The following is a 14,174-nucleotide window of genomic DNA, read 5'->3' on the forward strand; positions in this document are numbered from 1 at the left end:
AGAAGGTTCCTACTTCCTTGTTACATTTCCAGCTTTTGTTCGTATTGTGTTTGTTAAAATTTGCTAGTTTGGCAGGGGTAAGGTACCATCTAAAAACATCTTATACCAGTTTTCTTGAATTTCTGTGGCCATGGTTTCAATATTATAACATGGTTTCAATACTATCAAATAAAACAATGCTATAAAGAGGATACAGAAAAGGGATTCTCATAAAACCAAGGCCCTTGGGAAATTATAATGCAAAAAGGGAAAAAAATTATTAGGATATTATACCAGATGTTATTAGTGTTGTGGTAATCTCTGAGCGGTTAGACTCAATTTAACCCTCTCTGGGGGAGATTCCACCAAAATCAGCAGAGTAGCAAAAACAAAGCTTTCAAATGCAACAGTTACTTACACTGGCGAGCAAGAGAAGCCTTTTTATGATTGCAATGGACTGCAGAGTCTCAATAAAAGTTCAAAAAGTATTTATTCAGGTAAAAGGAACTCCATTGTAGATAGAAAGCCTTGGGAGCTGTCTAGATTACTATAGACTGGATTCTAAGGAAAAATAAGTAAGGAAAAATAACAAACATCTACATAGTTACATCTTGCCAGGAGAGATGGCAGGATGCTGCTTGTTAGTTTGAAGAACAAAGGGAGAAGAAAAAGAACCAAAATGGTTCCAACCTCATGGTCCAGTTTATTGGGGCCATAAAAGACACTCTGACCAATTGGGAGTTAGTGTCCCTAAAGATTCACATTTCTACCAACTTCAAAGTAAGGGATGTGACGTAAACAGGATAGAGTGAAACACAGTAAAGCCTGTCTAGGCATGCTTTGGAAACAGGGAAAGGATTCCCTCAATCTAACTCTATCATCTATCTAACTACATTTGGACTTGAGTAGTCCAGGATGATTTCCCAACAATTAGAATGGTCAACTGAGGAAGAACAAATTAAACACTGTCAGGTAAAGTGGGCCCAAGATATAGGGCACAGCATAAACATAAACCAGTGGGAGGAAATTTGGAATAAAAAAAGAGTGGAGAACATTTGACTCACAAACTACTATTGCCCTTCCATATGCATATATTCTGCATCCACAGAGTCAATCAACCAATGCTTGAGTATATTTCATCCCCCCCCCCCCCCCCAAAGCAAGCTTCCATTTTATCATTTTATATAAGGAATGCCATTTTAAGGATTGGTGATAAGGCTTCAGTGGAGACACCGTTTCCCCATATGTCCTACAGAAGTGGATTTCCCTTCTAGGGGTAGATTTCTCACTTCTTGATGTCTCCCCCCCCCCCCCCCCCCGATCTTAGCTATGAATCATAGAATAATGAAGCTTGCAGGGATCCTATAGGTCATCAAGACAAACCCCCTCTCAGTATAGGATCACCAACTAAAGTATCTCCAGCAGGTAGTTGTTCAGCCTCTTTTTGAAGATGTCCAGAGAATTAAACCCAGTTGGCTGCACAATTATGAAGCAATGTGTTGTCGAAGGCTTTCATGGCCGGGATCACAGGATTGTTGTATGTCTTCCGGGCTGTATGGCCATGTTCTAGAAGTATTTGTCAGGGTATTGTGTATTGTGAAATGTTAAAATCAATCTGGGTTATTAGAAATGCCTTATGTGTTAGTTTTTCGGCAAGGCATTTCAGCAGTTATGGAGTTAATGAGAGTCTGCTATGATTGATGTATCACAGGACCAATGGGGTCAAGTTTGTTTTGACTGGGACTTTCTTTCTTGTTCCTGTGGAATGCAGAGGAGTTTCCTGAGCAGGTTGAGCAGTGTGCTGTGTGTGCATGAGTCGCTTCGGCAAGCACTCATGGAGAGAAGGGACTGATTTGCTCTGTTTGTATATAGACATGTAAATAAAAGTTTATTGCCGTTGGATTTCCAACCGAAACCTCGACTGCTAGAGTGTGTTTGTCCAGTGCTGTTTTTCCACACGGGGAGACAGTCTGGAGGAGGTGAAGACCGGGATGGTGAATTTTTGGATTTCACTCTGCTACCCATCATCCCCCCTGACAGTATTCTCTCCTGATGTTTCGCCCACATCTATGGCAGGCATCCTCAGAGGTTGTGAGGTATGGAGAAACTAAGCAAGGAAGGTTTATATATATCTGTGGAAAGTCCAGGGTGAGAGAACTCTTTGTCAGTTGGAGACCAGTGTGAATGTTGTAGTTAATCACCTTAATTAGCATTGAATAGCTTCATCTCCTGGCGTCTTCCTGCCTGGGGGCATTCTTTGTTCAGATTAGTTAGCTGCCCCTGGTTCCCATGTCTGGAACTTCTCTGTTTTCAGAGTGTTGCTTCTTATTTACTGTTTTGATCTTTGAGTTTTTTTAATACTGGTAGCCAGATTTTGTTCATTTTAATGGTTTCCTCCTTCCTGTTGAAGTTGTCCCCATTTGGGCGGATGCTGTTGAGGTGGTCCAGGAACAGCATCCACCCAAACATCCAATTCACCATGGAAAAAGAAAAGGAAAGAAAACTGCAATTTCTAGATGTTCTGATCATCCGCAAACCCAATCGACAATTGGGCCACAGTTTACAGAAAACCTACACACACAGGTGTTCATAAAAACTCCAACCATCACCCAAGTCAAAAAAGAAGCACAATCAAAGCCCTGACAGACCGTGCACAAAGAATCTGTGAACCTCACCTCCTCCAAGGTGAACTAAACCACCTAAACTGGGCTCTACAGGCCAATGGATACTCCACCAAGAGCTGTGAGGCCAAGAACAAACCATGAGAGTAAAGACAAAGATCCACCCAGAGGAAAGGTGTTCTTACCATACATCCGGGGTCCCCAAACTAAGGCCCGGGGGCCGGATGCAGCCCTCCGAGGTCATTTACCTGGCCCCCGCCCTCAGTTTTATAATATAATATATTGTATATACATATAATATTGATAATAATATTATAATGTAATACAATATAACACTAATAATAATCCCATATAATAATATTAATTATATATTCTATATTACATATAATATTACTAATAATATTACAGTATAGTGGTATAGTTCAATATAGTAATATATAATGCTAATGTTGTGCTATGCTAATAATATAATATATTGTATGTACATATAATTTGTAAGCCACTCTGAGTCCCCTTTGGGGTGAGAAGGGTGTGATACAAATGTAGTAAATAAATGCAGTAAATAATAAATAAATAAATAAATTTTAGACTTAGGCTCACCCAGTCTGAAATGACTTGAATGCACACAACAACAACAACAACAACAACAACAACAACAACCCTAATTAACTTGACTATCTCATTGGCCAGAAGCAGGACCACACTTCCCATTGAAATCCTGATAAATGTATTTTGGTTAAAATGGTTTTTATTTTTAAATATTGTATTGTTCTTTCATTGTTCTTGTTCTTGTTGTTGTTGTTTTTGCACTACAAATAAGACATATGCAGTGTGTATCGGAATTTGTTTGTATTTTTTTCAAATGATAATCCGGCCCCTCAACAGTCTGAAGGATTATGGACCGGCCCTCGGCTTAAAAAGTTTGAGGACCCCTGCCATACATCAAGGGAACCACTGTCCGCATAGGCAAACTGATGAAGAAGCACAACCTACAAACTATCTACAGACCCACAAAGAAAATCCAACAAATGCTACGGTCAGTGAAGGACAAGAGGGATCCTCTCACCTCTGCAGGAGTTTACCAGATACCATGCAGCTGTGGACAAGTCTACATAGGGACCACCAAACGCAGCGCCCAAACACGAGTCAAAGAACATGAAAGGCACTGCAGACTAACTCAACCAGAGAAATCAGCCATAGCAGAGCACTTGATGAACCAACCTGGACACAGGATATTATTTGAGAACACAGAAATGCTTGACCACTCCAACACCTATCATGTCAGACTACACAGAGAAGCCAATGAAATTCACAAGCATGTGGACAACTTCAACAGAAAGGAAAAAACCATGAAAATGAACAAAATTTGGCTACCAGTATTAAAAAACTCAAAAACCAGAATAGTAAATAAGAAGCAACACTCTGAAAACAGAGAAGTTCCAGACATGGGAACCAGGGGCAGCTAACGACTCTGAACAAAGGATGCGCCCAGGCATGAAGAAGCCAGGAGATGAAGCTATTCAATGCTAATTAACGTGATTAACTACAACATTCACACTGGCCTCCAACTGACAAAGAGTTCTTCTCTCACCCTGGACTTTCCACAGATATATATAAACCTTCCTTGTTTGGTTTCTCCATACCTCACAACCTCTGAGGATGCCTGCCATAGATGTGGGCGAAATGTCAGGAGAGAATACTTCTAGAACATGGCTATACAGCCCGGAAAACATACAACAATCCAATTATGAAGCTGTTTGTATTTCAAGAAGAATTGATCCCCCATTTAATTCCATCTCTCCCAGATTCCAATAGGAATTCATGGTACCGAAGTGTGAGTTGGATCATACCATCTCATGACCCTTATCTTGAGTAGTCATTTCTTCTTTGTGGGATGATGCACATCTAGCAATAATGATGTTTGGTACTTGTGTGCCATGTATCTTCTAGGTAAAGAACTACTGTTTGAATTGGAGATCCAGCCTCAGTAACACTGCTCATCTTTTAACTGTGGTTCATAATACTAGATTTGCATTAAGACACAGGTATCATCTTCAAAACATCATCAATGGCATTATTGTAATCTTACACAATGTGTTTTAGAATGCTCATATAGATGCTTCTTTATGTGGAGTAGCTACAGTATATGGAAGCATAAACATTTGCATATGGAAGAACATGAAAATGCACACACAGGAAAGTGTCCAATTATGTGCATATAAATGTCCAAATGCTTCCATATCAATCTGTTTTTGTAAACTGATTTATCACTCATATATTAATTCCAGAAAATAGACCAGAAGACATTACATTTTAAAGAATATATCTCCTCTGTTTAGTTTTATGTTTACTAGTGATGTCTCAATTTTCAACAAGCGAAGTATGTGTGAATATCATCTTAAAAGTGTACTTAAGAAAAAGGCTACTTATTTCAATACTTCAATAGCATTTATCATACTTTGCCATCTGTTTCAAATTTTGCCTCCCAGAAACCAAATTTTTGTTATGTGTTTAAAATTTCAAAGTCTTACAATATTTTTAAAGGTAATGTTTTTACACATCCATCAAGTGTGCTTTGCTGTTCACCTTTTCTTTGAAAAATGTACTGAATTTATGTTAATGGCATCATGTAGTTCAGAGGTAGGCACTTACTACAGATCTAGGGCCAATTTTATGCCTCTGAGAAAGTCACACTGGGAAGGCAACAGAAAAGGGAACTAAGAGGTGCAAAACACATTATTGGGGCTTGCAAGGCTATACGATGACATTTTGTCATGTAGCTAAGTAAGCCACAATTTGTTTTGAATATGATTTCCACATGACTATAGTGAAAAAACTCATACGGCAGAAATTCTTTTATATTGAAAGCTGTTTTTAAAAAGATGTTCAAATAGAATAGCACATACATTTCCATTGTGCTATCAGTCTATTGAGTGTATATTTCTGAAATCCATTTGTTTAAAAAAAGAATCAAAGAGATAGCTGACAATACATATTTATTATTAGAGATACTGTATACAGAAAAGTCTGCACATTACTGCTAGTCTGACTGAAGGGGCAAGACTCTGTATGGCTTTATTTTTTGCTGTTTTAAAAAGTAACAAAAATCTGGTTAGATTTCAGCTGGGGAGGTTTCAGTCTATTTCAAAAAATGCGAGGACTTGAAAAGTAAGGAGAGTGGTGTTTCCATCTAGCCAATTAGTAACTACGGCCAAAGAGGGTGTAGAACTTGGCAGGATTCTTTCCACAGACGCATTTTGCTCCATTCTGCAGCTGGCGCAATGGGTTGAAGGGGATGCAGAGGCTTTTTGCTCCCATGGACGGTGCACCTGGCTCAAGGTCTTGGTCTCTGAAAGAGGAAACAGGTTTCCTGAAATCCCCAAAGAATCTAAATACCATGTACCTGTGTTGGCATTATAGTAGCTGAAATACCTTTGAGGATAATGGATTAATACCATACCTCTCAGAAACACAATTTACTATTCTAGATAGATTTACAAAGGAACGGGCCTCTGTCTCATATTTAGTAAGAATGACACTGGCCCATAGGCTCCCAGAAGCCTCTTAGGACCTTAGTACCAACTCTTCAGTGATCATAGCTTCCTTCTCAGGTCATCAACAATGCAATGATAATGGAGGTCCCCATGAAGGGAAAAGCTATACAATTCCCATTATACTTCCATTGGTCTAAAACAGAAGTTGCTGGGACTACTTCACTGTTTTTAGTGAGTTAATTATTTAAAGCTCTATTCAGACATACATTTAGTACATGGACTAAATCCCACCTAAAGTGAAACTTCAAAGGAATTTTATTGTATATTTTACAATTTGCATCTCAGCTTTTATATATACAGTAGAGTCTCACTAATCCAAGCCTCGCTTATCCAAGCCTCTGGATAATCCAAGCCATTTTTGTAGTCAATGTTTTCAATATATCATGATATTTTGGTGCTAAATTCGTAAATACAGTAATTACATCATAACATTACTGGGTATTCAACTACTTTTTCTGTCAAATTTCTTGTATAACATGATGTTTTGGTGCTTAATTTGTAAAATCATAACCTAATTTGATGTTTAATAGGCTTTTCCTTAATCCCTCCTTATTATCCAAGATATTCGCTTATCCAAGCTTCTGCCGGCCCGTTTAGCTTGGATAAGTGAGACTCTACTGTGTATACACACACACACACACACACACACACACACACACACACACACACACACACACACACACATATATATATATATATATATATATATATATATATATATATATATATATATTCTTTACCTGGCAGTGGTTTTCTTGATCCAGTCCTCACACTCGATTTCTCCACAGAAAGGGATCTGCACTATCTAATGTAGAAAGAGAGCATAAACATTGTTGAGTTTTAACCGCTTAGAAATATATCTTTTTGTAAAAGAAACTCCTACTCTATTTTGTAAGTTATATTCATTGCCTTAAAGGGAATTTGTCCAATTTTCCCAAAATTAATAGCTGAAGAAATTCCAAATTATATTTAATCTCTTTTAGTTGCCTCAAAAGAAAAAGGGGGATATTGTGAAGCATCTAGATTGAAGCTAGAAAAAGTGCTTCTAAGAATTAATTAAACTGAATGCCTTCACTTAATGTTTCCTAGAATGAGGGAAAAGTTTAGCACATTCAGATTACTTTTTAAAGAAGAAACAAGCACATAATGCAAACATGTCTCGCCCCCTCGTGGAGGAACTCAGTAAAACACTGGAAAAGAAAGCCAAAAAATTTGGAGAGGATTAATACTGTATTTTAATAAGGGAGGAGGATATAAATATATAAATAAATAGTTAGTTAGTTCAAACACAGGAAACAGTAAATTTAAAGAAACCTAACATTACTTTTAAGGTTATGAAAGGGGGGAATGTTCTTTCTGTTTATAACTACATTTCTGAATGCAAAAATATTCCAATTATGATTTTATTCTTAAACTATGCTAGTATCTCACTGACATTTCAAATCTCTGCATGTGTAAGAGCACTCATTCTCTTAAAGTTTATTCCTGGGATTTAACAAAAGGAAAAGCTCTTTTGCAAGATCTGCTCTTTTTTGGTAATTTGTGCATACTGTATATCTCTACTGAAGCAGCTCCACTAGCCACTGATAAGTTTCCGGTCTCAATTCAAAGTACAGGTTATTACCTACAAAGCCCTAAACCAGTGGTTCTCAACCTGGGGTCCTCTGATGTTTTTGGCCTTCAACTCCCAGAAATTCTAACATCTGGTAAACGGGCTGGGATTTCTGGGAGTTGTAGGCCAAAAATATCTGGGGACCCCAGGTTAAGAACCACTGCCCTAAATGGTTCGGGTCCTGCTTACCTTTGTGACCATATCTCCCTCTACAAACCGGTGCATGCACTAAGATCTTCCAGGGAGGCTCTCCTCTCGCTCCCACCTCCATCACAAGGACAGTTGGTGGGGACAAGAGAGGGCCTTCTTGGTGGTGGCCCCCTGTCTATGGAACTCTCTCCCCAAGGAGATTAGATTAGCCCCCCACCCTGTCCACTTTCCGGAAAGATTTGAAGACTTGGATGTTCCAATGTGCCTTTGAATAATGGTTTAGCTACTGTTAGCCTAGCCCTAATCTTTTGATTGTATCTCCAGCACTTTATTTTCCATCCCCGGCCCTACAGCTGAATCTGCACAAACCCTTGTTCCACCCTATTAGTCCTAAATCTGCACATGCCTACTTTTGTTGGCTCCTGGTTGGTTGATGTTTGGCTCATGTTTACAATGTTTTATCTTTTATTTGGTTTTATTATTTTAATTTGGAATGTTATATGTTTTAACTGTGTTTATTTTGTAACTTGTTTATATTGGCCCTCATCCCTAAGTAAGCAGCCCCAAGTCCCTTCAGGGAGATGGAGGAGGGATATAAGAATAAAGTTATTATTATTAGCATTATTATTTTTATTATTATATCTTACTTTGTTTCATACATTAAGCAATATAACATATTTTAAAAATCTGAATATTTTTGAGAAGACACAGTAGACAAGTTTAAGCAAATCAGAGAAGAATAAATTGGTTGAATAATATTCTTTTATTATATATGTTTTATTTAGTTTTGCAAGATTCCTAACAAATATTCACAAGAGAAAAGCTTTTCATTAGGTAGCAGTTATTTACTGGCCATGGATCTAGATGAGGTATTGTGCACGTCACTTCTAACTGTCCCTCCCCCCCCCCATGTGCATCTCAACTGGAAATTTGGGGGGGGGGGGGTCAACCTGTATTTTCCAGCACCTGTCAAACTGTGGATACTGCGGATTCTAGATCCAGTTTGAGGCCACCTTCCCTGTCTCAGACCTGTACCGGACATGTCCACCTAATCATATGCACAGCAAAACCAGTTTCTGCCAAACCTGCTCCCAATCTGTCTAGATGAGCTCTAGGTGAGGCGCCTTGTAAAACTCCTATGATTCCTTAATACTGAGCCATGACAGTTAAAGTGGTGTCAAGCTCCATTCATTCTATAGTGTAGAAGCAACCTCTAAATGCAAGGTACTATCCAAAATCTCTTCAGTTGACACCTATTTTTTCAGAAGCTACTCATTTTTTAAAAATGTGTTTAGATCTAGAACCAGAGGTACTAGATCTAGGTGACGGCTGATTCTGAGCCATGACAGTAAAAGTGGTGTCAAGCTACATTTATTCTACAGTGTAAAAGAAATGCCTAAATGCAAGGTATTATCCGAAATCCTTTCAGTATTTTAGTTGACTTGACACCTTTTTTTGCAGAAGCTACTCTTTTAAAAGAATGTGCTTAGATGCTAGATTTGGGTGATGGCTAAATCTGGAAGTCGTTCATACTTGTAAGAGATTATCATATGCTGCAAAAGAAGACACAACTACAGCAGAGCTAGAGAATACTGGTTTAGGGAATAAAGGTGAAGAAGCATTATACATTTTGAAATCTGAGTGATTTCTTTTTCCCTTTCAATGTAGATATTTTCTTTATTGTTTTTTAAAAATCATAATGGTTTAATTATTTCTTAAAACTAAGCAGCATTTCAACACACAAGCTTTGTTCTGACTCAAGCAGATCTTAAATTGACAAAAGAAAGAAACTGGTTCAGACTTAAGTGTTTACTAAGAAAGGTACAAAGGACTTGAGAGTAACTGAGGCCCATTTATATCTGTGTTATCATTAGTCATAATAGGAAGGGTATATTAGCATGAACATTATTGTTTCTTAGGTGAACATATTTGCAACCTACCCTCCTCCAAAAATCCTTTTTAATTGGTGGTTTTAGCTAAACTTTAAAAATCTTAATACAGTCTAAATATCCTGTGAGTCCACTTCCTGCAAGCAATATACATTTCAGACTTTTAACAAGCTTAAGTTGCCATTTGCCCCTACACGTATGTAGGAAGTTAACCTAATACATTTTATCAAAAATAAAAATATTTTATCAAAAATATTTCCATAAAGTTGTGGAATAATTTGCAGTAATAGCATGCCACCACAGAACTGCCATAAAATGATTTAAATTAGTTAATTGCAATGAAGAGTGCTTTACTGCTACTTCACATCAGTCATAATAACAATCATTCAATTTGTATACATGCACTTGTTGACCTTTCTATCTGCATTGAAATCAGATAGAAATAGTTCCTTGACGCAAGCAAGGTGATCTTTGAACCAACACGTTGTCTATAATGTTCATTAATTATTTTACAGCCTTTTCCACTGGAATAATTACATCTGCTCTATAGCTCAAATTGCTATTATATGTTAAAAACCAATAAAGTGTAGTGCTTTGAATGTTGGACTAAAACTATGCAAACCAGGGATTGATTCCCCACTTGGTTTTGTAATGCACTGGGTGACCTTAGGCGAGTCACACATTCTCTGCCCCAGAAGCCCCTGTGAGTTTAGGTTTAGGTGCATCATAAACTGGAATTAATTTGAAGACATAACAGTGGTTTGGTGATGTTTTATACTTTATTGGTTTTATTGTTTTAATTTTAATTGTTATATGTTTTAACTGTTTTTATTTTGTAACTTGTTTATATTGAGCTGCGTCCTCATGTAAGCCACCCTGAGTCCCTTCGGGGAGATGGAGAGAGAATATAAAAATAAAGTTGTTGTTATTATTATTATTGGTTTCTTTTGAGCTGACATGTCATTGTCCTAATTGTGCAGATGCCAGACTTCACCTTTAAAGATTTTAATAGCGAAACTAGGGCCAGTTCAAACACCATCTTGTTATTCACAATCTCCTATGCGACACTAGGGGTAACACAGAGATATTCCACATCATTTAGGAATTCCCTGTAATGGAAGAAAAACTGCTCATAGAAGATAATTTATTACAATTGTTCCACAATTACAACTGTATACATTACTTAAATATAGAAGATGAAAGCTGACTTTAAAAAATGATAAACCATCCACATTGGCAAATGTAAAATGTTCTTACACATTCCATATATACTCATATATATGTCAAAAAACATTAGTTAAAAAAAAAACAACAACCCCCAAACCCTTGTTTGACTTAACCACAGTTCAATTGAGCAATAGATAGATATGGAATGATGTGCAATAACTATTGGAACGACCCCAATTACGCTTGTGGATCACGTAACTGTGAATGTATTGTTTTAAATGTTTTAATGTATTTTATAATTGTATTTTAAATGTGCATTTTAATTGTACACTGTTTTTAAGGCAGCGAATAGTTGCCTATGTGTAAAGCTGGCTTGAGTCCCCTCTGGGGTTGAGAAAGGCGGGGTAGAAATGTCATAAATAAATAATAAATAAATTTAAATTGTATTGTTGTTATGTGCTTTCAAGTCATTTCTGACTTATGACGACCCTAAGGCAACCCTATCATGGAGATTTCTGCAGCTGATGGTATGTGACTTATTTCTATTACTGAGAAGGAGATTGAACCCTAGCCTCCAGAGTCGTGGTCCCATGCTCAAATCAGTACATGCTGGTTCTCGTAAGGGTAAATATACTGTATTCTTCATCAAAAAAGGAACCACTCCACTTGGAGTAGAGTGCTGAAAAGCAAAAGTTTATTCAGCCCAGGAAAACCAAAAAGAAGTGCTCTTGGCTGCAGTGCCACTTTAATGCCTGGGTGCGAAAATGATACTTTATAAAGGAGTGTAAAAAGATTATAGGGGCTTGGCGCTTCTTTTAAGATCTCCAGGACTGACTGCAATCTTGCTGTTCACTATTCAAAGAACAAGATGGTTCCCTTTTTGAGAGGAGTTAGAATACTGTACTTTAACACACACACATAAATATATAAAGCAACTACCCCTTTCTCTGAGTGGCAAAAAGATATTTTTGAATGCTTGGGCAGGAAAATGGTGACAGCAGAAGGCATCACTGATACTTTCTCTTCCCCACAGAACGACCCTCAACTTACCCAAGTGTCATATCAAAATCTATAATTTTGATCCCAAAACCTGTATTTGATTGTATATACAGTAGAATTCATTTGCAGGAAAATCTACAAGTTACCCTTCAGCGTTCATAGAATCATAGAATAATAAGAGTTGGAAGAGAACACATGGGCAACCCAGTCCAACACCCTGTCATGCAGGAAAAGCACTATCAAAGTGCCCTTACAGATGGCCATCCAGCCTCTAAGGAATGAGCTACAATTCCTTTCAACTCTAATTATTCTTTCAATCTTCTAACCTTTTAAACTACAGTGTTCCCTCACTTACCGCGGGGGTTAGGTTCCAGGACCACCCGCAATAAGTGAAAATCCGCGAAGTAGGGGCGCTATATTTATTTTAATATTTATACATTATTTTAGTAGTTATACACTATTTTAAGTCTTTATCAACCAATTGTGTGTTGATAAATCGCCTCCTTCTCCTCCCATTGCCGTTTGGGCTCCTTTTCTCTCCCTTAGGCTTCTCCTTCCTTTCTTCCTTAGGCTGTAAATTACACATTTTTATGATTTATAATAGTCTTTTAGCGTTTATTGAAAAACTGCAAAACAGCAAATCCACAAAAAGTGAACCGCAAAGTAGTGAGGGAACACTGTATATAAACAAGTAATACTGTCATTGTTGAATTGTTTATGTTGAACAAGCATTCTTACATACTACATGCCTGCTAATGTCAAGGTTTAGAGAAAAAATAATTGAAATCTTTGTTTATGCATGTTTGCTTGGAAGTGTGTTGTACTACATCAGTGAAGCCTAAGTGTGCAAGAGTTTGCAGCCCTCCCTGATCTTACTGCAAGTGCCTTACCTTTCCCGAATCAAGCTCCTTCTGAAACTCTTCCATTGTATTGGCCACCACCATATGACTTTTAAGGTCTTCAGCAGCTCTGTGTAAATAAAATTAGCTAAGGTAAACATAAAGAGGTATACTAGACATATATTTCTTCCTAGCAATGTAAAAGAAAACTTAGGTTTTTTCTACAGGTTGGGATACTTAGTGCAATTACAATATTATTTGTCCAGATAAATAATTACAATATTGTTTACTGTTTATTACATTAAACAATCAGAAGTTTACATAGAGGTTTGATCTTAACTGAGAAAAAAATGCTAACTACATAGTCCTGAAGACTATCACTTGGAAATCAACAAGATTTATCTTTGAGTAAACACAATTAAGACTAGCTCTAAGCAAAGTGTTCTTATAACTTTATTCGTGCTATTACAAGCACAAGATTGGAGTCAGAGAACTGTGTGATTTGCTTGAGTCCTCTGTAACCCCGGGTTTGTGTATCAACAGCAAATGCCTCCCATGCCACATCTCTTTTGAATGTAAGAAGCACTTCTGATTCTTCATATCCACTGCTATGAAACACATTCAGTTCCTTGGATTTTGTTCTTGGGATTCTTGCCATAATATGAACAAAAAAATCCCGTGTAGCATCTTGCTGCAGCACAAGCTTAGGTTAATAAAATTACTCAGCAGGAATTTAGATCAGTCTAGCCATCATCACAAGCACTTGAGTTATTAGGCACTTGAGTAATCTGTTGAGTAAGGAAACATTTAATGCAAATATTAGGTCATTGTGCTTTAGTAAAGGAGTTCAAAAGAATGAATGATACATTTCCTTGTACTGATTGCCTATTGTGAAGTAATTTTCCTTAATGTTATGATGTCTCTGCTCTATATTTAGATGGGTTATTTTGTTTCCATTCCAGCCTGGATTGCACTGTTCGAAGGGCAAAAGATTTGTCTGTGCAATTGTTTCCACAGATAACCACCAGCAAAAAAAAGTGAGATATTTGTTAGTGAATACAACAGAAACTCATATCGGGTATGCTATGGGGCTTCAAAGTGGAGTCCACGACATGTGAATGTGGAGAAGAACAAACCATAGACCACCTATAACAAATCACTCTGAGCCCTGCCACATACACAATGGAGGACCTTCTTACAGTGATACCAGAGGCACTTGAAGTGGCCAGCTTCTGGTCAAAGGAAATTTAGTATAATGCCAAGTTTTTAACTTTCTGTTTTTTATGTAATGCATTATAACTGTATTCTCAATTCGCATCTGACACGATAAATAAATAGCAGAATATTCAACGGATACTAAGCAT

The 14,174-nt window shown here is 37.4% G+C and overlaps 1 protein-coding gene across 6 annotated transcripts in view; it reads right to left on the minus strand.

Moving 5' to 3' along the window:
- Positions 1–5,579: 5,579 nt before the first annotated feature.
- eprs1 (glutamyl-prolyl-tRNA synthetase 1) overlaps positions 5,580–14,174 on the minus strand; it is a 57,681-nt gene continuing 49,086 nt past the window's right edge. For all 6 annotated transcript variants that reach the window (XM_008125860.3, XM_062972257.1, XM_062972252.1 and 3 more), the window contains 3 exons: positions 12,862–12,940; positions 6,895–6,959; positions 5,580–5,949 (listed from right to left, as the gene is read on the minus strand). In XM_008125860.3, the coding sequence (XP_008124067.2) occupies positions 5,799–5,949; positions 6,895–6,959; positions 12,862–12,940 (295 nt within the window). In that variant the 3' untranslated portion in view covers positions 5,580–5,798. The remainder of the gene's footprint in view (positions 5,950–6,894; positions 6,960–12,861; positions 12,941–14,174) is intronic.

Source organism: Anolis carolinensis, chromosome 1 (genome assembly GCF_035594765.1).
Source record: "Anolis carolinensis isolate JA03-04 chromosome 1, rAnoCar3.1.pri, whole genome shotgun sequence".
In the NCBI taxonomy this organism is placed as follows: domain Eukaryota; kingdom Metazoa; phylum Chordata; class Lepidosauria; order Squamata; family Dactyloidae; genus Anolis; species Anolis carolinensis.